Source organism: Yarrowia lipolytica, chromosome 1B (assembly GCF_001761485.1).
Source record: "Yarrowia lipolytica chromosome 1B, complete sequence".
NCBI classification, from domain to species: Eukaryota; Fungi; Ascomycota; class Dipodascomycetes; order Dipodascales; genus Yarrowia; species Yarrowia lipolytica.
This window is the reverse complement of record NC_090771.1, coordinates 1445706-1469380: the sequence shown is the minus strand read 5'-3', so window position 1 is coordinate 1469380 and position 23675 is coordinate 1445706. Positions and strand designations below refer to the sequence as shown.

Here is a 23675-nt window from a genome sequence, read left to right as displayed (position 1 = left end):
TATAAATAGATATACTGTCATAAATCGTGAGGTGAATGCTGGCGTAGTTGACATTTCTCCTATTTGTAATTGCAAGTAAAAGTATTTGTGATCCTGACTCTGTTAACCATTTTTGAAATTCTATAGACAACGGTAGCGACCTTGATGTTCTACTCAGAATAGGACGATCTATGCAGAACCTGTATATTGTCACAATCCTTACACCGCAATTTCATGCGAATACACCTAGGGGCGCCTGTTTCCAGACGTCCTCTAGCCAGGTTACGGCGCTCACAAGCTTGCACTATTCAAACCATCCATTACTATAATACATGCCCTAAGGTCGCTTCGGGGGGTTAGAGGTGACCAGAATGACCGAGTCTCCTCGAACAAAAAGCATTTCGCTCTTCTTCTTTCGGGCCTCCAGTTTTGGACTGCCCTCCACGTACTCGAAGACTGTTTCCTCTACGTTTCCAAGCACCATACTGCAGTGGATATCGTAGGCCTGGGTTAGTAACAGAATGGACTAGGACAGGTCATTAGCGGACAGCAACAGACATTACATTTACACATGTATCATGTTCAGTGGATATGTATCCGATTCATACCGATCTTGACTTGCCTGCCATCTTCTCATTGTCCTTCACATTGCTACTCACATGCAAAAGTCCATAAAGCTCTCGTCCTCCACGGAGCTTGACGAAAACGTTCTCGTTGAGAGAAAGACCAATGAGATCAAGGGGCTCAGAGCCGCCTGAAGTGTCGACGTCGGTCATTGTGATGTGTGGTGTGTCTGTCGATAGATGCTGATTAGTGTCTGAGATGGTGAGAGTATGGGGTTAGGGTAGGTTGGGAGGAGTGTAGAGGTGGCAGCTGGATGTGCAGAAGACGATGTGGTATTGGTATGATAGGAGGTAGTGGTTGCAACAGGGGATGTCGTTAGTGTAACTGATCTCTTAATAGGTGTCTAGTATGTCGCATGGTGGTCGGTCTATATAGCGTCAACACCGTTTCAGGTGACTGTAAGTATAGCACTAGTAGTGGGTAGAAATGTGAGTGGGTATAACTACATACTGTACCAGTAGAGAGAGAATATGGTGCCGAACATCACAAGGAAGAGGGACCATCATGTTTTGGAAGTCCTGACATTGAAAGAAGTCAGATGTTAAGGACTTGACATCTTTTTAATGAACAATTAGGTGCCCTGAAGACCATTTCTATTACTGATCCTCTCTACACGCGTCACATGACATGAAACCCTATTCTGCTAGCACCTACCGAGCGAAATTTGGGAGGTGAAATCCTGTGGGAGAATAAAGTTCCAGATTCCCAAGCGATTTTTTCAACTGACGACTGTATCCAACAGAACATACACAACCATGATCCGATCGCTACACACATCGGCTGTTCGACAGGGTCGTAAGAAGTGGCCCAAGCCGCTGCCCGGCTCCGTGACCGGCAACGAGTTTGTCAAAAAGCTGGAGCTCAAGGCCCCTATTGCGCCTGCTCTGGACAATATCGAGGTACCCGATTCGCATCCTCTGTGGCAGTTTTTTTGCAAGGACAAGAAAATTGTACGGGATCAGCGGAGCTTTGACAGCAGCACGCGACCCTGGAGTGTGGCCGAGCTGCGACGAAAGTCGTTTGAGGATCTCCATGCTCTGTGGTACGTGTGTCTCAAGGAGCGAAACATTCTTCTGAAGGAGGAACGAGTCACCACCCGAATGCACTTTGAGAACCAGAACGGTGGTTACAGAAGCGAGCATGACCGAGTCGGCGAAACCATGGTCAACATTCGACACGTACTGGCCGAGCGATACAGAGCGTTTGAGGAGGTCCAGCAGGTGCTTCCCGAGGTGCGAGCCCAGGCCAACGCCGAATTTGACGAAAAGTACGTCACTGCTGACGCCGTCTACGACAGCGAGCTGTCTCTGGAGCTCGAGCGACACCTTGTCGCCTACTACGGCTTCTCCACCGACCCCCGAGCCAACGCTGGCGTGCAGGTGGACGAGAAGATTATCGAGGCCGTCAAGTACGGTGCCAAGCTCAAGTACGAGCGATACAGCGGAGCCACCGACGAGAACGGCAATCCCATTGCCAACCACGGCTTTGTGCACCAGCCCAAGCGAGACATTTTTGAGCAGTACCTCATGTTCCTGGCTAATGACACCACCGAGGGAGTCGCCGAGGCCCTCAGCTACATCAAACAGTACCGAGAGTCCAACCCTCTGCCCGTGGCTCCCTGGAACGCCATCCGGGTGCTGCAACATCTTGTGGAGGAGAAGATGGGCGCCGCCGCCGTGTTTGAGGAGGCTCTGAAGAACAAAAAGTTGGATCTGTCCGAGCAGGACATTCTGGAGAACATTCCTGCCCAGTTCCTTAACAAGCTCCCCAAGGAGTGATGTATATAAGAGTCATGTATATAGTAACGATATGATAACAGATAGTGGGTAGTGTGTATGAGTGGGAGTAAATGTTGTATATGGGTACAACTGTACTACTGACGATAGTGTACAATTCATGAGTGTTACGGCTGATGAGAATGCTGTGTAGCCTGTCTGAGCGTACAAAGCCTTTCATGGAAGAGGATGTAACTACGGTTACCTCAACCTCCATTACAGTATGTACTTGTAGATCGAAACCATCTCCACTACGAGTACATTACAGTACATTACAGTATTGTCTGTCCAAAAGTACCCTACGCAAGTATTGGTTCATCATGACTTACTGAAATTAGTCATCAAATCGTCAAATGCAAATATATACAGTCTCTGAGTGGTAGAGGATTGCAATGGAGCTTGTCGCTTCTAACCACGGCTCGTTACGCTCTCCGCAGTTAGCCCTCAACAACATCATCAACATACCCCAACTTTTCCTTCCGGGCCTCTCGTCCTCCGTCAGGAATAGCTCCAAAACGGTTAAATGGCCACAGCACCTTGGGACACTTGCCATGCATGAGACCGAGTGACACTGGACCGAAGTTGTTGGAGTCGAACGAATGGATGTTGTCGCCCTCGACCCACACGTGGTTAAAGGGCACAAAGCACGTCTTTTGCGGGTACGGGTGGCGGGTCACAATCTCGTCGCCTCCCACTCCAAGAATCCGCTTGCACAAAAACTTATCCGGATCCATGGGGTTTCGCAGCAGCACCACGTCTCCGACCTTGAGGTAACCGGGCTGTTTGATTAGGAATTTCTGCAACAGCACAATGTCACGCTTGCCAAGATTTGAGTCGGGGTTCAGAGCAGGGGTCATGCTGTTGCCGCTGATATGGCCGAGAAAGTAGGCGTGGTCCAGAAAACATATTGCCACAGGGATCCATGTTGACCAGATGAACAATCTCATAGCCGGTTTCTGGCGCAGTGCCGCCCACTTGCGCGACTTTTGCGCAAACCAATCCTGAAAGCCCATGCTGTTGAAAGAATGTGTCGTTCGTGGGTCTGTGCAGTGTGGTGTGTTCAATGTTCCATATGCATGGCGATGGTTTAAAACTGGGAATGAAATTTCCTGGAGTGAGTGAATGCTGGCGGCCAGAGAGTGATACCGATGTTGTAGAGAAGACATGATAACGAGGAAAGATGGATAGAAATTATCACCTTCGGATGCTTACATTGCGCAGAAAGCCAGAACACGTATGTGCTGTGACATCCGAACAATGGGGTATGTTCTGGTAAAACACTCCCTAAACGGATCACTTGCCATAACTTTACAGTATGTACTTTCTTAGTACATCTGCAATTTGAGAAAGAATGAGTGTGCACTAATCTCGGGATCTTAGAGCTATAATCTGGAACTTGGTAATATTTAATGACTATAAAACGAATTCTACCTAGCCTGTTGGATTTTTCTTTGTCATATTCTTTATCAGTGCCGGGATAGAAGTTTTTTTTTTTTTCTGCATATTTTGAACCCCCACATTACTAGTATCTTTACTAGACTTTCAACTATGACTTTCTCATAGTTGGAAAGTTGCTTAAGAATACAACCAACATTCTTCAGCAAACTTTGAACAGTATTCCCGTGTCAAGATTTTGTCGGATATACTGTGCCCTCTGGCCATTTGCACCCCGTCAACCTCTCTTTCGTGAGAAGCGCAAATACTGTACCTGCCACCAACCTCGTATAAGGTGCCATTTATAGTGGGGGTACAGTTTGCACTTTAAACGAGAGCTCGCTGATGGAGGTGAGTGGTAGAGAATCACTCTCTCAATAAGGAGGTCACATAAGTTGTCAAGTTCTACAAGTAGTTTCTGCAAGTAGTTCGTCACAACCAAAGGTATGCACTACCGTCATAAAATGTCACTGTCTCTGTCGATGGCAGTCAGTCATCTCCTGGTAACGAGCCAAGGTTCAACCGCCAGTCTTAACTCCGTTGCGGCTTGCTCAAAGTTCAGGAGCCGTGTCGGCTGGGGTTTTACCCCGGCATTGATGCATAAGAAGTATTATAGCGAATTTGAGAACAGCTTATATGAGGAACAGAGTCGATACTGCGATATGTGACCTTGTAAGTTCATATAGTAACTTGGTTTCACTTCATCACACTTATTGCAACACATTTGCCTGGTCTCCCACACAGGCTAGTACAACTGTAGCGAATTTACATTTGCAGCATTTATGCACAACAGGCACAAAGCAGCATGACTATTAAAATGTAGATCCATCCGTTCGGTATGGTATAACTCTTGCAAGAACATACACGACTGCCCAGAGCTTTATTATTTCTATTTCAGAGACACACAGAGACACAGAAACACAGAAACACTGACGGCGGCTCTCCAACTACTTGCTCTTCAACTCTCTTCTACGCGCATACTCAACAAAACTCCGATACAAGGCCGACCGGAACAGAATGGGAAAACTTGTCGACAAGTTGATGAAGGTCATAAACTTCTTGATCTCACAGTGGTTCATTATAGGCATGGGAGTAGCGGTTGCCATCGCATATGCCGCCCCGAACTACGCGAGATCAGGAGGTATGATCCGGTCAGATATTACCATCGAGTATCTGGCAGTAGCCGCTATTTTCCTCATTTCGGGGCTCAGCATGCCCTCTAGAACCCTGCTCAAGGAGCTGGGCAACTGGCGAGCACACTTAATAACACAAGGGCTATCATTTCTGGTCACACCTGCTCTCATGTTTGGTTTCGTTAAGGCTATCTACGCGGCTGACGATCCACGAATCGATAAATACGTGCTTGTGGGCATGATTATTTGCGGTTGCACACCCACAACGGTGTCGTCTAACGTCGTCATGACTAGAAATGCCGGGGGAAACGACTCGCTGTCGTTGTTGGAAGTCACTATTGGAAATGTCATGGGTGCATTCGTTTCTCCTGCTCTTCTGCAGCTCTATCTTTCTGACTCGACGGGTTTCGGGTTTGGTAACCCCGCGAAGGACTCGTCTATGACGGAACTTTACCGACGAGTCATGAAACAGCTTGGTTTGTCGCTCTTCGTGCCTCTGTTCGTGGGACAGGTAGTACAGAACGTGTTCCCCACAAAGACCAAATGGGTAGTCACCAAGTTCAAACTGGCCAAGCTTGGAACTTTTTGTCTTCTGCTGCTCATATGGGCCACCTTCTCAACTTCCTTCTACGACAACGCGTTTGAGTCTGTGCCCAAAGCCACCATGATCATGGTTCCGTTCTTCAACATTGGCATCTACCTGTTGTTCACCGTCATTTGCTTTGCCTGTGCTAGATCACCAATTCCCAGACTTCTAGCACCCCATCCACCCACAGAGGTTTCCTCCAGACCCTACAAACTGCTTCATCGGTTCATTTCGGGTTTTTACTTCAACAAGAGAAACACCGTCGCTATCATGCTCTGCGGAGCAGCAAAGACAGTCGCTCTGGGTGTCCCCCTCATCAACGCACAATACGGATCAGGTAGTTCTCTTGTAGGTCGCGTCTCAATCCCTCTGACCCTCTTTCAGGGAGAGCAGATTCTCACTGCTCAGTTGCTGGTCCCCATTTTCAAACGGTGGATTGGAGACGAAGGAAAGGAGCCTGAAAACGAGTTTGATGACATAACAGTCAACTCCAAGTCTAGTAACGACCTCGAAAAAGCTATGCCGGCCATCACTGCTGCTCCAGTATCTTCACCTCCAGCAGGAAAGGACAAATCCGCCGTTACAAGTACCGCAGTAGATACTAACACGACAGGCACACATACAAGCGACTTTATTTTCGAGTCGGAATCTAATCCTGATAAAATCAGACAGGATGAAGAAGTAGAGGCTAAAATGTGATCTACTCCTCGCCAGCCCTTATTTATTTACACCATGCACATACAGTAATATGAATTCTACACGATAGTTATTACTGCGAAACAATCTGTGGTACAAGTACTTGTACTCGTATCAACCCTACCATTGTAGCTACTTGTATTATTCCTATCCAATTATTACTTTACATTCCTTCACTTTACATGACATCCGTTAGTGTTAAATATCCCACACGGACACGGGACCCACCTCATTATACTCTTGTCGCGAAATGTAGGCACCCTCGATGTTAGTGCCGAAAATCTGCTTGGCACCAATCTGGGCACCAAGGAATGCGGCTCGCTCCAGCTTGGAGCTCTTCCACTCGCTGAAATACTCAGACATCTTGGCCAGCCGCATGGACGTCGGTGCCTGGCCATGGCCAATCTGTGTCTGCAGCGCCTGGCTGTACAGAGGGTTGATGGGCGTTGCGCCGCCTGTGGTGGCTCCTCCGACCGTGGGGGTGTTTCGTCCACTGGTGTTGAAATTGGAGGGCAGCTCCGAATAGGTGGACTGTCGGGCAACCAGGAACTTGTTGGTCAGCGACGCCATGATGGCCTCCTTGAATCCGTGGATACCAGAAATGCCGCCAGCGATGATGATATTGTTCCAGATGGGCTGCCGCTTGGAGAATTCGTCCACAAACGAAATGGACAAGTCGGTCTCTTCGGTGATGGCCTCGATCAGCTCCTCAGTGCCGTGGAATCGCTCCTGGCCAACCGTGTGTTCCACTCCATCGTCGTCCACAAAGGTGTTTGTGTTCTTTTCCGAGTTGGGGATCTCTGTTTCCTTCTTCTTGTTCTTTTCCCGCTCGGCAAGGATCTCTCGTGTTTTTCCAGATGCCACAATGGCGGCCACGTCGATTGACGTCTCCTCGTCTCTATCAGGGGCGTCGGGCTGGTTCATGGCCGACCACAAGTTCTTGGCATCCTTGTGCAGCACCTCGTAGATATCAGACTTGAGCAGTGCTTCAATCTGGGCAGGTGTGAGTTCGGGCAGCTTGGCCGCAAGTTTCTTCTTGACGCTACTGGCACCCATGGGGATGACGATCTGGGCGGGTTCGACGATGGTGAAGTCCGTCATGGGCGTCAGAGTGGTCATGTCCTCTCCGACGTCAATGATAAATGCGTCGGGCGAGTTGTAAGCGTAGGTGAGACACACGGCCTCGGGGATGGCGGCGAACGCAGGGAAGTTCATCTCTTCAAACACGTACTGAGTCACGTGCTCCAGCTGCAGACGGGTCCACAAGGTAGACGACACCAGAAACAAAGCAGAGCCGGCCAGAGGAATTTCGGGCTTGGTCTTCTGCATCGTCTGGGTAATCAACTGCAGCAGGTACTCAAAGGCTGGCAGGTCGACAATCTTGCCCTCCTTGAGCGGCCAAACGGCGTTGGCTTCATCTCCAGTGCTCGAAAAGAACGGCTTGTTGGAGCCGTCAGGATTGGGCACTCTGTAGATAACAGAAGGAACCTTGGCCTGGGCCTGGGTCAAGCTCTCAGCCAGCCCAAACTGCGCCTGGGTAGTCTTGGACCCAATGCTCACCACCAGGATGTTTTCGTCTCTGTACTGGACCATTGATGTGTATGTCGTGGGTGGTGGAGACTCGACTGTAGATGGTGGTGTGCGCGTCTGGGACTTGTGAACTTTAATTGAGCATTACCGAAAAATGACACATTCGTGGGCTGTAGTGGTGGCGCTTTCATAATACTATTATAAGGAGCAAGTATCGATGGTCGATTGAGAAATGTTGCATCGGTGTCACATTTGAATCATTGTCATCAAACAGTTCAATTTATCACGTCCTCCACACATCTTACCATCCACCTCCTTCGTTCATCAGGACATGTGTGTCAGTGAGAGCTGCAGTTCGAGCCCCACCATTTCCATTTAATACCGCTTTTGGAAAATACGGAGTAATGGCCTATCAATCCCGGATCTGAGACTTTGGCGCTAATATCTGAGATTGGGAAATACTACAAGTAGCGAGTTAACTACTAAAGCTCTTAGTGACGAGAAAAGGTGTTAAATACTGTATTACAGTACATAAGTACAGTACATCCAGTACAGGTGCTTCTGTCTTTGGTCGCATTGATGTAGGACTTCAATATAATTTGTAGTCCGATTAGGTATGACGGCAGCTATAACCCCATATTGTCTCAACGTACATTCACCAACCAGCTCATAATCTCCTCTCGTTCAATAAATCACATATTATACTATACAACCTGCTGTCGTGCTATTGCGACAGAGTCTCTTTTTCCTTCTCCAGCTGAAGAATATACTCCTTGGTCTTCTGCACCTGCTGGTACACCGTTTCCAGACCCGCGGTGAGTCGGTCCAGCTCCTCGGCCTCTGTTTGCAACGAGTACGACTTACTGGGATCGTTGGGATCCGACTTTGCCGGCAGCAGAGCGCCAGGCCTAGATGTGAGCAGTTCGAACATCTGTTCTGACGGTTCGTTGAACACCAGCTCGTCGTACACGTATGAGTCAACTGGTTGCGGGACATTCGTGTTCTCCTCATCCTCATTGGCGTTAGGGGCTCCTCCTGGTGCTCCGATTTGAGCAGGAATATTGTCCTTCTTGTAGGGATGCAGCTTGAGATGGTGGTACAGTAGAATGTTCTTCTCTCCCATTTCCGTGGGGAAGAAGATCCGGATGCTGATTTCGAACTCTCCCCACCCTGTTTCCGTTACCTCAAAGGGAGGCTCTTCTATCGTTCGAGTGGAGTTGGCGTACGTGTCGTGGAGCTTGAAAACCACCTTTTTGATGAATCCAAGCTCGTGGTTGGTTTCGGGTGTTGGACTTGCCTCCTTCTTGTTAGTTGCAACTGCCAGTTTGTTTTTGACACGTGATATAGACGCCGCATCAGACTTCATATCCAGCACGGGTGACCGCACGAAGATCGTCCAGCTGTGCGTGTGATCGGGCGAGACAGCAGGATTTGCCTTCTCCTCCTCCGTCAGTGGCGTCGCCGTGTTTCCATAGAGAATGGGTCGCGAGATTGCAATGTTCTGGGTTAGCAAAAGCGGGCATGGGTAGAGGGGGTTCTCATGACGTGATGTTTCGACATTTTGCTGTCAATACTTACCTTGATCCGCTTCAGAGAGGCTCCTGCTGCCATCTTGCTTGAGTGTCGGGGTCGTGTTTTGGGCTGGTAAAAGTGATGATGGGTTTGAATCGATATTGAACTCTGTTGTGGTGGTGGGTGGGAGTGTGCATAAGAGAACGTTACAGTAATTGGGACATCTTCTAAACTTACTTCGAATTTTCTTTACCATAAGTGCAATAGTTGACACTAGTCAGAATAAATACTTAATGAATTGTTAATGGTCTAGCTGCCATGTACCTCATACCACCGCTCTGATAAAGAATATCCAGAGTCACCTCTGACACGCTCCTCCGTTTTAAAATACTCAGGACACTCGTATATGTATGGCTTCAGACTCATTTTGTCCTTCTCGGTCCGGAACAGTCCCATATCCGTTCCCACAGAGTGCACAACTGTTGCTCCACATTGCTGAGGCTGAAAGGTCTGCCAAGTGAAAGCCCCGCCCACAGATACTCCATGTAAATTATCAAGGCGTTCTCTAAGTGCAAGCCCATCGTCGGGACTGCTGATGAACATTGAAGCTGCCAAGGCATTGGACTTGGGATGCCACTGAACATCACGGATAAGAGAAGATAAAGAAGCACGCGCACCAATCAGGGCAGGATCAAGGTACCTGTCTGTAGCAGTCTTCAGAGATTGGTGACTATTCAAGCACGTTGCTAGGGTTCCATCGAGCTTCCAAACACGCACTATTCCATCTGCTGAACCACTAGCCACGTACCCTCCACAGGGGCTGAAACGAGACCGGACTAGACTCTTGACAACGAAGGCTCCGGAGTAAGTCACCACACTTTCATCAAGAGGATGATCTTCCATACTGGGTGGAAGGTAACTAAGTGTTTCTCTGTAATCGGATCTGATGCGGTACTGGTTGAACTCTGAACGGGAGACATACTCTCCGTTTCGCTGCAGAGATGCTTTTCGAACATCCCAAAGCTTGGATCTTCCATCTTTGGCCGTTGTCAGAACATGTACACCATCTGAATGCACATCACACGATGTAAGACCACTCAAATGACCCACAAATGATCGAATATGTGAGTCCTTGAGGCGTAGATCGAACTGGTCAAGCGTCCCGCTGTCCATTGCTCCAAAAAACACGTTATCGGACCCTGTTGCCCAAGTGGCTTCATTCATGTCGGATAAACTCTTTCTTCGATACATGTATTTTCCAGTTTCTGAATCAATGACGGTATATCCAAGCCGTGCGGACCTTCCAAGTAACATAAGTCGATCGTCAGAACTCCACTTAACCGAAAATGCGGCTGCGTGGCCATAAGTGTTCACTTCCTCAAAGTCGCAGTCTTCCTCATCTTCATCCATATCTCCTGAAATGTACAAACAGCCATCAAATGCTACTGCAGCCCATTTGTTGCATGTATTGGCAAATGCACAGTCAGTGATGGTCCAAGAGTTTGAATGAAGAGGAATGGTTGCCGAGAGATAAGAGGGGACGCCGTCCGTATCAACGTGATACAAAGTGGCTACCGAGTCTTGATTTATTGTGAGATACCGAGAACCATCCGATGAGTAAGCACCGCAGTATGTTCGAGATTCTTCACTCTGGATTACCTTACCAATGGGATTTGGCAGGAAAGAGGCTTTAAACAGACGATTGTGCTGATTACTTCCGGATAGCTCACGCCTGGCTATGTTCTCTCTAATAGACCCCTTTCCGAACAGCTGTTTCTGGGCATGCTTGACACCTCTCGTGTCTCTCAGTGGTTTTCCTTCTCTCGCCTTGAATCCTAACAGCTTCTGTAATCGAGGAGAGATGTATTGACCCCAACTTTTCATGTATTCCTGGCGATGACGGCGTGTCAAGTGACGATGGCCAAGCACAAAGTCGTCAAACTGTCCCTGGTAGACAGGATGATCATCAGGCAAAAGGTCAGGAGGGGTCTTAACACCGAAGAAGTAACCACTTCGTAGCTCGGTGAGAGTGACAAGTCCGTTGGCCAGTTCGGTTGCCGAAATCATTCTCCGTACTAGTGCGGCAGCCTTGTCGTTCTTGATAGCCGATTTGCGGTCTTGGAAGTTCACGTGCCACCAATTATCAGGGAACTCGTCATATCTCAGCAGAGCCTTCACATGAAGAAATAAAGGAGAGAGAGGGTTGTCCAGGAGGCGCAAGTACCACAGGTTCATGCAATTGTAGCCAATCTCCTCCTCAGGGAACTGCCCAGTGTGATTCTTCTGAATGAGCTCGAGGCTGCTGAAGTTCGGATACCCTTCTCCAAAGCTGTACTGATCGTTCTCCAGCGCCATTCCGTAGTCCTCCAACGTCAAATGGCGGCGTCCAAGCCACATGTGGTAAGGACCTAGTCCTCCTTCGGAGTCAAGACCGTTGCCGTTGTAAACATGAGGAATGAAGAGAGACTCGTTGGCATCAGAGAGTATCTCGTGACATTTCTTAACCATGCCTACTAATTCGTCTGTCACGCCGTCTTGAGAGCTCAAAAAAACATGCACATCCTTCCATTCCAGTAGCGGGGCAGCATAGTCGTAAGGTGTGTCTCTGATACGAGCAAGGTGAGGTGGCAGATCTTCTGATGGACACATTGAGAGCAGATAGGCCACGTTTCGGACCACAAATCTTGTGTGTGTGTCGGTTGGGCGCACGCCTAGGCAGGCTCGTTTTCTTTTAGCCATGGTCGATGGTGGCGTTGTATTACTGTATGCAAGAACGGTTATCTCGCTGTCTCACTGCATGTCTCATGTGAAGCTAATCGAGTAGCTAGGTTGATAAGTATTGAGTTAAGTAATTAGTCTACTGTGTAGGTTTTTCCTCAAATATGGATAAAGGGTGTAAAAAGCAGGAAAAAAAGTCGTTGGGTGATTTGTACTCTACTTGTCCCTGTAGCTATCAACGACAGGTGGCGTCACCATAGGAGGTGCAAAAGAGGTTGTTAAAAGATTACAGGCTGTTCCAGAGAATAAAAAGAAAAGCACGCGATGTGTACAAAAAGTGATTTCTGGCAGGATCGAACTGCCGACGTTCTGCGTGTTAAGCAGATGCCATGACCAACTAGACCAAGAAACCAGGAATTTGAAAAATTTAGAAAGATATATGATACTATGTGACTTCGTATTATGTAATCGCTAATGAATCTTTAGAAAAAAAATCCTCGCAGCGCACACCGCAATGATTCAGAAGTGTATGATTTATTGAACGCCAATAACCCGGCTTATTAATTGTAGGTATATAGCATGTGTAATGAATCATTAGAATAAAAACCAAAATAAATAATAAATAAATAAATAAATAATAAATAAAAAACAATAAAAAATAATAAAAAAACAATAAAAAAACAATAAAAAACAATAAAAAAAAACAATAAAAAAACCGCTTCCCCAGAATTAAATAAGAGCCAGAAAACAACTTAGTTATAAGTTTACTGTACATACTGGGTAATATTCTTGAAGAAATATCATTACTCGTTATATAAATTAGTATCTCTTGCGAGAACGTTTTGATTTTGGGGGTGTGAATCTCGTGATTACCAAGCGAAGGCCTCCTCAAAGTAGTCGACTCGCTTGTTGGTGAAATCAAGAGACAGAGCGACGGCCTTTCTAGTGTCGTCGTTCATGACGGGAGGGCCACAAACCATGACCGAGGTGGTTCCAGCCGCCTGGGACACAATATTGGGGATCTCAGCGCAGAGATCAGGTCGAGAGCCGTAGTTGACTTGAACGGAGCCCATGGAGGAAAGAGACTGAACATCGGAAGCCTTGTCGGAGGCCTCATCAGATGAAGAAGTGTTGATGATGGTCTCCTGGACTCCAACATTCTTCTCGGACATGGTGGTGGTTCCTCCGTTTCGAGAGTGTTGTCGAGTCAAGTACAATCGAACCTCAATGTTCTCGGCAGTCTGCAGGTAGGCAAGCTCTTGGGAGAACCACTTGAGGTACTCGTCATCAGAAACAACCCAGATGAAGACAATGTGCTGCTTGAGGCCTCGCTGGATGGAGTCCATGGCGTAGGCGTAGGTAGCAGTGATACCGATACCTCCAGCCACAAGGATGGAAGTGTCGTACTTGTGGACGGGATGCTGAGAGCCGTAGGGACCGTCCATGAGCACGGGAAGGGTGCACTTGCCATTTTTGTCAAGATAGTTGAAGAGAGAGTTGGTCATACCGTCGTAACACTTGATCAGGAAGGTGATCTTGTTGCCAGCCACAGCCTCGGGAGACTGGTAGATGGTGAAGGGGTGAGACTCCCAGGGCTTTCGGGTGCCCTTGAGACAGTGAAGGTAGACGTGGGCACCAGGGAAGAATTTCCATCGCTGGGAGTAGTCGACCTCGATTCGGACGATTCGAGCCTCTCGGCCAACAATCTGTGCCACTCCTGAGGACTTACCACTCCAAGCCATTCTGACAAGCCGCATAAGTCGGTCGAAGCACCACAGGGCAATGGAAGCGTAAACCCACTGCATCCATCCGAGGTCCTCACAGTGCCACCAGCAGCCTACCACGAACATGACGGCAAAGACAATGTGGATGAAGAGGAAGGCATCGTACCATCGGTGTCGCAGGAAGTAGATGGACTGGATGCAGATGAAAGAGCACAGGATGGTAGCGACAACACCCCATCGCCAGTAGGTTCGAGAGTAGTAGATCTTGAGGGCACCTCGTCGAGCACCAATGACGGTGTAACCGACAGAGTGGATGATTGCGTGGATAGTCATCATTCGAGACACCCATCGGTGGTAGACATTGAAGGTGTCAAAGGACCAGCCAGTGATCCACATCATGATGTTGTTTCGACCTGCGAACAAGAAAATGAGAGGCAGCTGGGTGAAGGCCATGATTCCAGATCGATCAGAAACATATCGGGCGAGCTGGTCGGACTTGGTCTTGAAAGAACTGTTGGGGGTGAAGAGATCGTAGCAGATGCACATGAAGATGATGTTCAAGGCGATATAGACAAAGACCACGAAAGACTGGACTCGAGTAGGAGTAGCCATCTGGATGATCTTAAAGTCCATGGGGGAGGAGTGCTTGTGTCCAAAGGTAGCGGGCAGAGAAAACCACTGTCGGAAAGTCTTGACGGGTCTCTGGGTCAGGCCAAAGATAGTCTGGGGGAAAGCCTTGTAGACAAAGTTGATGACGGCTCCAATGAGAATGACGAGGGCGAACCAGGCGACCAGACCGGCTCCAAAGTAGGTGCCGGAGTCCAGTTGCCATTTGAACTCCTTACCAGATCTGTAGGACAGACTGTAGGCGGAGTGGTTGAACTCCACAGGAGCTCTGTTGATGGCCGTGAAGTTAGCATCGTGGTTGATGTAGGGAGTGGCATTAGCAGCGAAGCCTCGCAAGTCCTCATGGGTAAAGTGAACATCGACATTGTCGCAGTTCTTGATGAGGAAATCAAAGGCCTGGTCTTGGACATGCTCGTGCTCCTCAAACTGCTCAACACAGTGGGTGTAGGTGCCGAGCCAAGGCTGGTACTTGCAGTACTTGATGTAGGTCATACCTCGGCCCGTCTTTCCCACATCCCAAGTGACCTGGTTGGTCAGACTGTTACAGGCAGAGTTGACATGGTAGCCAGCGTTGGCCAGAGTGTCTCTTGCTGCCTCAGTGGCCGCAGCCAGCAGAAGAAGAGATGTGAACTTCATTGATCGGCTTGATCTTGGATCTTGATTATCAGGACTCGGGGACTACGACGGTATTTATGCTACGCTCATGCCGATTGATTTTTCTGATTGATTATTTTGATTTTGCATTCCCACAATGAGAAAAATCAGACAACGATCGTCCTGATTTTTTTGATACAACAAGCTTGCAGCTTACCTCTACAGGTTAACCTTGTGCTGGTCTTTCTTTTGGAGAACAAGGGGGATTTATCTGATCAGAGAGAAGTGAGATATGGGCTAGCTTGGGGGTCCTGTTGAGATCCGCAACCTCTGGCCCTAGGACCTCCTGAATCTCGAAACCTGGCACCATCGCCAAAATGCTCTTATTTGAGCACATTTATCGCGGTCCCGGGTTTCTAATCTGCCCAAATTGACAGCAACTGCATCTCTCCTCAAGGGAGTCGCTGTGCATACTGTGCCTGTGCTGTACCTGGAGCCAATATTTTTCGGGGCTCACTCCCGACTCAGGGAGTCTTGGCGAAACCATGTGCCTGGAATATGTCGCTTGAGAATGTGTTTCTCAAGAGAGATGGAGAAGGTGGAACGATAATAGAAAGATATCGAAAAGATCTTCTGAGAGATACATATTCTACACTCCCCGAGCTCATTTCACGTCCAAACCATCGACTAGTCAAACGCCGAAACGCCGAAAGATGGAAACCCCAAATGATCTGATACTCATCATCTCTCCCAAAATTAACGCGGTGACGCAACTCATTAACCGAGTTCCTCCCCTATTGATTGGGACGCGCAAATTCAAAGAGCTAAGATCCAATTCTATTTTTCTTCTTGTCCCGCGTATTCCTTTTTTTTTCGTTTTCACTACACTTTTGATTTTTCGACACTCGGTCGCTGCCAATCATTGGCTCCTACTCGTATACCACCGCCGGGCTAGTTTCTCTCCGCCAAGACTAAGGGTGTATCAAAGTTTGGCTCCAATAGAGTTGTGCCGTTGTTCTCAGTTTGGGTTGCTTAGTCGAGAAATTTTTATCTGATCTTCCCTCGGGTTGATCAGACGAGGGCATTGGGGCGAATTTTGGTGTAGTCCGTGTCTTCCTTGGGCCCAATTTGATTGGATTTAGTTTTGAAATTTATTGTTAGGTTAAAAAAAAACCGGCAAATCACCAAATGAGCAAATAAGTCGGTCTATGAGACGTCCCCAGTCCCCTGTATCAGTGTGAAAAAAATCTGATCTTCACGCGACAAAGAAAGACGCTCTTCAATATGCACGGCTAAACACTGGCTACGACACACAAAGAAGAGCAAACAAAGACGGAAATGAGGACACAGCCAGCCGGCTTGAGCCGTGGGCATTGGACGGTCGGCTAAAGCACTGAGACTTGCCGGTCAGCGAGGATTTTCTTATCCAACTTGGCCCTCTTGGCTTGCTGAGAATCCCAAAGGTTGACCTGCTTGGCGGTCGTATTGCCTCCCGGCGGCGATGAAAAGTATCACAATTGGACTTAGATACAGATATAGTGCTCGTGCTGACGGCTGCTGGACCCTCGAACTCTAGATGCTGTAGACAGATAACCACACACGGCTGCCATGATGGCAAGGCATGTGGTAGGGTACGATAGTACGTGATCAGATAGAGCGATGGTATCCGGATTCCGCTTCTTTGGCTCTTTCCTGTCGTATACCATGAGTATATTGGATGCTAGGTTAGATTATCACGATAATCAATTTCGGGGATACATTGAAAGACGAATGCTGACGTGTTTTCCCCGACCTTAGCCCCGTTGAGTGTGATTATCACCACCACCGACCCGGACAAAACTCTCCGAAAGCAAAGCAGTCTCACTCGGACGAGATAATCTTCAGCAAAATTCCTTCTCATGCATGGGCTGTAGAAGGAGGGGCACCCGTCCACGCATTTGGTGCAGGTAGTCCCCGGTTGTACAGCGAGAGGAATTGCAACAAGAGTTCCTGTGATATCAATCGCCACAGACCAATTGAAGGCTGCTCCATTGCTCTCATCGTCTATTCACGACAGGGATCCACTTCTAGGCTAACACGACTACTGTACTTGTAGGTTCTGAGAATCAGAGCTTGATCCGAGCTGATTATTTTGATCACTTTAGCGCCATATATGAGTAAGACATGTATATAAAATTTTCAGACTCGAATAAGCTAGTTGCCAAGACGTGGCGTGTAGCGAAATGACTCTTAGCTGGGGTTGATGGCCTTCAGTATAAATCACGGTTAGAATTATCTGGCTAAAAAGGTGGAATGAAACGAGATCAACAGGTGCCATGGATTTAATTTGGGCAGTACACGGTCTCGTGCCAACGCACATGACCCAAAACCGCAGCAGCATGCGACACTGTTCGAAGATCATGTTCATCAGGGCTGTATGGTCACGTGAAGAGGTGTGTAGGGGAGCAATATTGGCTTCACTGCAGAAGTAAGTTGGAACGTAAAATAAACCTTGGTTTCCGGTTTTAGTTGTACAAGCGACTTTAATCTTAATGTTGGCTTGGTTTCTTACAGTCCCACGAGAACTAGAAAGAAAGGTGAGGCGCGCTTTGAACAAAAGAATCCCGATACAACGTCCTGTGTGAGACTGCGTGTGTCCAATATCTTGATTTTGTTGCTTTTTCACTTGCTTGATACCCTGCGTTTATTATCCAATCCAATGAGTCTCACCGTGTCAGCACAAGACGCTTCAGCTGCTCCATATGACGCCCAGTTGTACGTGGCAATAGACTGTGAATTTGTGGGAGTGGGTCCGGAGGGGGCCCACGACCAGCTTGCTCGAGTCTCACTAGTCGATTACTTTGGCTCCGTGCTGCTGGATGTGTTTGTGCAGGGACCACGGCCTGTTGTCGACTACCGAACTGAGGTGAGCGGTATTACCCCGGAGCTGGTTCAGGAGGGAGTTGAGTTCAATGCTGCCCGACTCGCCGTGGTCAAACTTATTGACGGTAAGGTCTTGGTTGGCCATTCCATCAAGCACGACCTGCTAGTTCTGCAGATCAACTGGAAGAAGTACTCGTTGCGAGACAGCCAGGATCACCGACCTTTTTTACGAAGAGATCGACCTCAGAAACTAAAGTATCTTGCTCGCGGAATTGGTTTGTCCATTCAGTCAGGAGAACACTCTTCTGTGGAAGACGCTCAGGCCGTTATGGCCGTGTACAGGGCACACAAAGATGAGATGGACCGTTGCTGTGATCATTACAATACCTGAGCTCAACAGCAACTCTGATGGCACTCGAGCGGCGGGAACTACATGCTACCTAAAGTGCAAATTACTTGAAACATTGCATATGTATGTACGTACGTTACACAGGTGTCATGTCCACATGTAGTGTACAAAGTACTGGTACGTGGTGGGGGGCTGGACGGTCCTGCATCGAGAACCCTTGTGGGGACAAAGAGCAATGGTCGAGAGATTAATGGTGCCATGCCAAGAGTCTTGGTCGGACTGAACGACCGCGGTTATCGGGTTCAGCGTTACTGGATGTTGTCAATGGTAGCCACCATCGGAGTTATGGAATCCATGGTGAAGCTGAATAGATGATATTTGTACATACACTACTCAAAGGCAAGGGTAGACTTATTTGCGATAGGTGGCATCTCAAGTACAAGTATTCGGCTTAGTTATTATAACTACAGTAGTAGATGTATCATTGTCCAGGGCATCTTGTTGGAAATGAGGGTATTATGGTGGTAGAAGATGTCAGAAAGAGAAAGACGTGATTGGTTACACTAAATGTACGTCTGTTCCGGACTCAACTAGTCCATCGCCTGCCGGAGTGGCTATGGCATGTCTTTGTACTCTTCTCTTTGAGACAGGCCAAATCTGGACCCCAAGGAAGGCAACACTTGTCAACACTTGTGCTGAAGCCGATGTGTCACCATGATAATCGATTTCTTCTAGCATTGAAGGAGCTAGCTGATGGGGCAGATCACCACAGACAGCATAAACAGCGTTGGCAACCATAACCTGTGACTCTTCGTTGTGGAAGCGACTGGAGCTGTGAAACCACACCATGGACTCTTGATAACTTCACTGTGTGCCAGGGTGTCCTTGATACACCATCAGGCATTTTTGTGGCTATCCACGTTGTCTGATGTGTTCATCACATGTTGTGATGTCATTTTTGTCATGACTCAGTGATCCATCGAAACAACCATCGCCTTGGGTTTTTCAGTCAACAACAGTGGGTGGGTTCGTTGTGCACTAAAGGAAATGACAACCAGGCTCAATGCCTAGAACGAGGCCGACAGGGTGTTTCACGCTTCGAAGTTCTTATAGCTGCTATTGCACCGCTCGTCAGGATATCACGACTTTCATTTGTCAGACTGCAAAGACATGTTGTCTGGATTAGCCGGACAGAAACGTCTGAGGTACTTGTAAGATAAAACGAACTTGTACAAGTGTATTCACAAACTGTTTTTCTACTTGTACTTCAGCAAGCACTTCATCAACTCGGTTCATAATCAAATCAATTTATCATCGGATGTCGGCCATCATGTCCTTCAGGTTTTGTAAAAGTCGAAATGGAATTCTTACGAAACAATTGAGACACTTGAACAGACTGCCTATAGGGGATCAACCAAAACACGCAAGTCCGAAAATACTTGTACAAGCACTCGCAAGTGACTGCTCACAGCACGCTTGTAGCAACTTATGACACAAACCCATATATATATCACACCATGAAGTTCCATCCTCATTGCCCAGTACAGCCCTCTTACCAAACACTCCGCTTAGAGTTGTGATGAAAATTCAAATAATATGGCACACGTGTCACGCACGTCGACCTCCTAGACAGTTACAGTTGAATGTACCCAGCTAGGGACGTAGGAACCTGAACACGAATATCACGTGACTGCACATTTTCATTCAAACAATACCAGGTATCACCCCCACTCCCCGCTCCCGTGCCACTGATAAACAATTTCAGGAGAAGCAGCCTAAACACAGCCTAAATCCGACTTAAAACCCACACTTACTTTTATCGTGTGGCCCACCAACGCATGAACGCGGCTGAGCCAAACCTAATCATGAGGGGGGCTGCTACTTGTAGTGACACCAAAACTTGACACATGCACTGCTTATACTGTTAACTTACCAAACCAACAACAATGGGAAACAACTTTTTACTATTTGTTCTGGTTCTACTGCTGTGTGCCTCGTTTGCACATGCCTTTGGAGCTGGAAACATCCCCTCCATCTCGAAAATCGAAGGCCAGAACTTCCGTCATGGAGACATCGAAGACACGCTGGCCATGCTGGCCATGACAGCTGGAGGCGGTCTGTTGTCCAAGTTGCGAGGCGGCAAGAAGTTCGATAAGATGGCCATCAAGCGGGTCTACTTTGGTAACTGGTTGCGAGACTACTCTCAGGCCATCGATATTGCTACTCTCAAGCAGGGTCTCACCTCCGAGCTGCTGACTGCTATTGTCTGGATCCTGGGTATCATGGAGTTTGGCTACGGAACCGGCGAGTTCCAGGTTACTGAAGAGCGTCTTGGTACCTACAGAGCCGACGAGCATATCGATAACCCCAAGGGCTACGGAGAAGGCGAAGATGCTCCACGTCTCGACCGGCGTCTCAGAGGCCCCGTGCAGCCCATCGAGCTGGAAATCGACCCCGAAACCGGCATGAAAAACTACATTTGCAACGAGCGAGGCAACTGGCCCACGTCTTCCGTCTACGTGCGAGACTCGATCCACAAGTGTATTGCTCTGGGACGACAGGGAGGCTCTGAGAACCAGTACGAGGCTCTGCGTTTGCTGGGACAGGCTCTGCACACCCTCGAAGACTTCCCCGCCCATTCCAACTACTGCGAGCTGGTGCTCATGGAGATGGGATTTAACGTCTTCCCCCATGTCGGACGAGACACCCAGATCAACCTTCATGGAAACCGGGTCTACCCTCTGATTACCGGAACCTTTGGCGGTCTCGATTTCGTTCACTCTCTGATTGGAGCTGCCAACGATTCTCTTTCCGAGGTTGAGATTGAAGATGTCAACAACCATGTGGCTGCAGCTGCTGACTCTAAGGTAACCGAGATGCTTAAGGGTTACCTTCGAAAGCTGCCCATCAAGCTGCCCAACATCCCCGACTTCTCCGGTGGCCAGCGTGAGATGTCTGGTGTCGAAATAGCCGACATGATCGACAACTACGAGCGAGATATGCAGACTGATACTCGAGATCTGTACGGCGGTTTTGAGGCCGGTCCTGACTACGCCAGCAGCTACACTGGTTCTTCTCGAGACTTCAGCGACGACCCCAACCAGCTGTCCGGCGACTTCCAGAAGCTCAACATGCAGAACAAGATGAAGATCTCGACCCCCGATCTTTCCAAGATTGACGTCAAGAAGATTGAGCGACGAATTCTGCCTCTGCTCAAGTTCCGAGACGCCATTATGTACGGTCTTGAGAAGGTATTCGACAGCATTCCCGGTCTGTCTTCCCTAACTGAGAAGATCTCCGAGACTATGTCTCTGTTTGTTTTCGGACTCATTTCGCCCATCGTCAAGCCCATGATCGCTGCCGTTACCAAGGGTCTTCATGCTGGTGCTGGAAAGGTTACTTCTGGTGATGATCAGATCGAGGTGTGGAAGAACCCTCGAGCTACCGATCCCACTCACTCTCAGCTCTCAAAGGACCATTTCTCCTTGTATCTTAACGAGCCTGCTGGAAAGGTTGCTGCTGTTATCGTCAAACACGTTGTTCCTCTTGTGGTTGACGCCTGGTCCGATAAATCCATCGACCCCAACTCGGTCACCAACACCATGATGGAGGTCATGCACCACCCATCCATGTGCCGAACTCCTCTGCAACAGCAGATGAAAGAGACTGTGAAGGAGTGGATCAACAACCTTGGCGCGAAGAAGCAAGTCGTTCTGAACGGCCTGTCCCCTGACGGTGTTCTAAACGGCGCCAACAACACTGGCGGTAAAAAGCACGACCAGGGTGATCACAGCGGCTGCTCTCATGCCTCTGGATCTGCCAACCTGTCTGCTTTCATGGCCGGCAAGTTTGGTAAGCAGTCCTACACCACTGGTCAAAGTGATTCCTGGCAGAGTGGAGGAGGAGGCTCCTATAACCAGGGTAGCCAGGGTAACCAGGGCAACCAGGGCAACCAGGGCAACCAAGGTTCTTACAACTCTGGAACTTCAAACCAGGGTGGGATGTACGGTGGCAACAACACCAACTCTGGATACGACAAGCATGACAACAAGCAATCCAAATACGGATCGAGCAGCCAGTCAAACTATGGTTCCAACCAGCAGAGCTCCAACTACGGTTCTGGAAGCAACCAGTCTCAGCACGGTCTCCACAATCAGGCTGACAACAAGTATGGATCTGGTCCCAACAATCGGCCCAACCAACACAGCTCTGATAACAAGTATGGATCCGACAATTACGGCAGCCAGTCTTCCAACAAGTACGGTTCTCAGTCGTCCAAATACGATGACAACAAGTACAGCAACCAGTCTAACTACGGTTCTTCCTCCAACCAGTACGGTTCTCAGTCGAACTCTGGAAAACACCATGGCCGAAAGAACTCCAATGAGTACGGATCTTCTCAGTCCAACCAGCACGGAGCGTCTCAGTCTAATTACGGTTCTTCCAACCAGTACGGTTCTCAGTCGAACTCAGGAAAACACCATGGCCGAAAGAACTCCAACGAGTACGACTCTCAGTCAAACTACGGTTCCAACCAACAGTCTTCAGGTCACAGCAACTTCAACCAGCAGTCTACCTACCAGCAGCCTTCTTACGGTGGATCCAACCAGCAGTCTTCATATGGTGGCTCTAACCAGCAGACCTCAAACTACGGCAGCGGCTCTCAACAGTCTTCTTACCCCGGAAGCCAGCAGCAGACTTACGGCGGAAACCAGGGCAGCCAGTACGAATCAAACCAGTCTTCCAACTACGGTTCCTCCAACCAGTACGGCAACCAAGCCAGTCACGGGCAGAGCCAGGGATACAACCAGGGACAGGGCTACGGACAGACCCAGCAGTACGGCCAGCGAGAGATGGGCCAGGACTACAACCAAGGCTACCAGGCCGACCAGGCCGACCAGGGCAGCCAGGGTGGCCAGGGTTACCAGGGTGGCCAGGGCTACTACAACCAGGGTAACCAGGGCTACGATAACCGATACTAGTTGTGTTATTCAGCGATGTATTCATGCAAGTAAACAAATAGGATTTAAATTTTTGACAGGGCTTGCAGTAGATGGAAGTGTACAACAGCGTGCGCCGGTATACATGTACCCATATTTCTTCTTAAGGCTACGAGTAGCGTGGACCAAGTTGCTTCTAGAATCATTGCTTCTAGAACCATTGCTTCTAGAACCAAAGATATTATCGCATGGGTCTACCACTTGTAGTTCGTGGATGGGCTACAGTGTACAAGATATCGAGGATTTATCGGGTGTTAGACGAAAGCAGGGGGTCTAATATCGTATTGATCAAAACAAATCTGAATGATAAGACTTAAGCATGGTTGCAAACCCCCCTATACAGCATTTCCTGTTCTTGATGAGAAGCTAAGATGGGGAAAGACTTACTCTAATAGTTATTACTGTGACAGACTAAGTGAAGAAGCACTTGATCCAGAGTGTACTGTATACTGGGCAATGTCGTAGAGATTCTGATTACCATCGTCACTGCTGTAAATACGATTTCACCGATGATCCGGTGTCTGTATGTGAT

At 48.4% G+C, this 23675-nt stretch overlaps 11 protein-coding genes and 1 non-coding gene across 12 annotated transcripts; 5 read left to right on the top strand and 7 right to left on the bottom strand.

Moving 5' to 3' along the window:
- Positions 1-316: 316 nt before the first annotated feature.
- Positions 317-755, bottom strand: YALI1_B14686g (uncharacterized protein; the record flags this gene model as incomplete). The annotated part of the gene is made up of 2 exons (XM_500743.3): positions 317-484; positions 639-755. The coding sequence occupies 2 exons, from the start codon at positions 753-755 to the stop codon at positions 317-319; spliced, it is 285 nt and encodes a 94-aa protein (XP_500743.1).
- A 603-nt stretch (positions 756-1358) lies between these two features.
- On the top strand, positions 1359-2381 carry YALI1_B14680g (mitochondrial 54S ribosomal protein uL29m; the record flags this gene model as incomplete). Its single annotated transcript, XM_500742.3, has 1 exon — positions 1359-2381. One exon carries the CDS (start codon positions 1359-1361, stop codon positions 2379-2381), a length of 1023 nt encoding a protein of 340 aa, XP_500742.3.
- A 434-nt stretch (positions 2382-2815) lies between these two features.
- YALI1_B14658g (uncharacterized protein) lies at positions 2816-3544 on the bottom strand (the record flags this gene model as incomplete). Its single annotated transcript, XM_500741.2, has 1 exon — positions 2816-3544. The coding sequence occupies one exon, from the start codon at positions 3542-3544 to the stop codon at positions 2816-2818; it is 729 nt and encodes a 242-aa protein (XP_500741.2).
- A 1285-nt stretch (positions 3545-4829) lies between these two features.
- YALI1_B14645g (uncharacterized protein) lies at positions 4830-6230 on the top strand (the record flags this gene model as incomplete). The annotated part of the gene is made up of 1 exon (XM_500740.3): positions 4830-6230. The coding sequence occupies one exon, from the start codon at positions 4830-4832 to the stop codon at positions 6228-6230; it is 1401 nt and encodes a 466-aa protein (XP_500740.3).
- A 195-nt stretch (positions 6231-6425) lies between these two features.
- Positions 6426-7820, bottom strand: YALI1_B14615g (uncharacterized protein; the record flags this gene model as incomplete). The annotated part of the gene is made up of 1 exon (XM_500739.3): positions 6426-7820. The coding sequence occupies one exon, from the start codon at positions 7818-7820 to the stop codon at positions 6426-6428; it is 1395 nt and encodes a 464-aa protein (XP_500739.1).
- A 661-nt stretch (positions 7821-8481) lies between these two features.
- Positions 8482-9368, bottom strand: YALI1_B14600g (uncharacterized protein; the record flags this gene model as incomplete). The annotated part of the gene is made up of 2 exons (XM_066094177.2): positions 8482-9258; positions 9336-9368. The coding sequence occupies 2 exons, from the start codon at positions 9366-9368 to the stop codon at positions 8482-8484; spliced, it is 810 nt and encodes a 269-aa protein (XP_065950249.1).
- Positions 9369-9578: 210 nt separating this feature from the next.
- Positions 9579-12008, bottom strand: YALI1_B14573g (uncharacterized protein; the record flags this gene model as incomplete). Its single annotated transcript, XM_500737.3, has 1 exon — positions 9579-12008. One exon carries the CDS (start codon positions 12006-12008, stop codon positions 9579-9581), a length of 2430 nt encoding a protein of 809 aa, XP_500737.3.
- A 317-nt stretch (positions 12009-12325) lies between these two features.
- On the bottom strand, positions 12326-12399 carry YALI1_B14569r. The gene has a single exon. It is a non-coding gene; the product is annotated as a tRNA-Val (tRNA).
- A 457-nt stretch (positions 12400-12856) lies between these two features.
- On the bottom strand, positions 12857-14974 carry YALI1_B14544g (uncharacterized protein; the record flags this gene model as incomplete). Its single annotated transcript, XM_500736.3, has 1 exon — positions 12857-14974. The coding sequence occupies one exon, from the start codon at positions 14972-14974 to the stop codon at positions 12857-12859; it is 2118 nt and encodes a 705-aa protein (XP_500736.1).
- A 2656-nt stretch (positions 14975-17630) lies between these two features.
- On the top strand, positions 17631-18185 carry YALI1_B14517g (uncharacterized protein; the record flags this gene model as incomplete). The annotated part of the gene is made up of 1 exon (XM_002142976.1): positions 17631-18185. One exon carries the CDS (start codon positions 17631-17633, stop codon positions 18183-18185), a length of 555 nt encoding a protein of 184 aa, XP_002143012.1.
- Positions 18186-18227: 42 nt separating this feature from the next.
- Positions 18228-18518, top strand: YALI1_B14510g (uncharacterized protein; the record flags this gene model as incomplete). Its single annotated transcript, XM_068282067.1, has 2 exons — positions 18228-18239; positions 18288-18518. The coding sequence occupies 2 exons, from the start codon at positions 18228-18230 to the stop codon at positions 18516-18518; spliced, it is 243 nt and encodes an 80-aa protein (XP_068138168.1).
- A 1571-nt stretch (positions 18519-20089) lies between these two features.
- YALI1_B14492g (uncharacterized protein) lies at positions 20090-23125 on the top strand (the record flags this gene model as incomplete). Its single annotated transcript, XM_500735.1, has 1 exon — positions 20090-23125. One exon carries the CDS (start codon positions 20090-20092, stop codon positions 23123-23125), a length of 3036 nt encoding a protein of 1011 aa, XP_500735.1.
- Between the last annotated feature and the right edge of the window lie 550 nt (positions 23126-23675).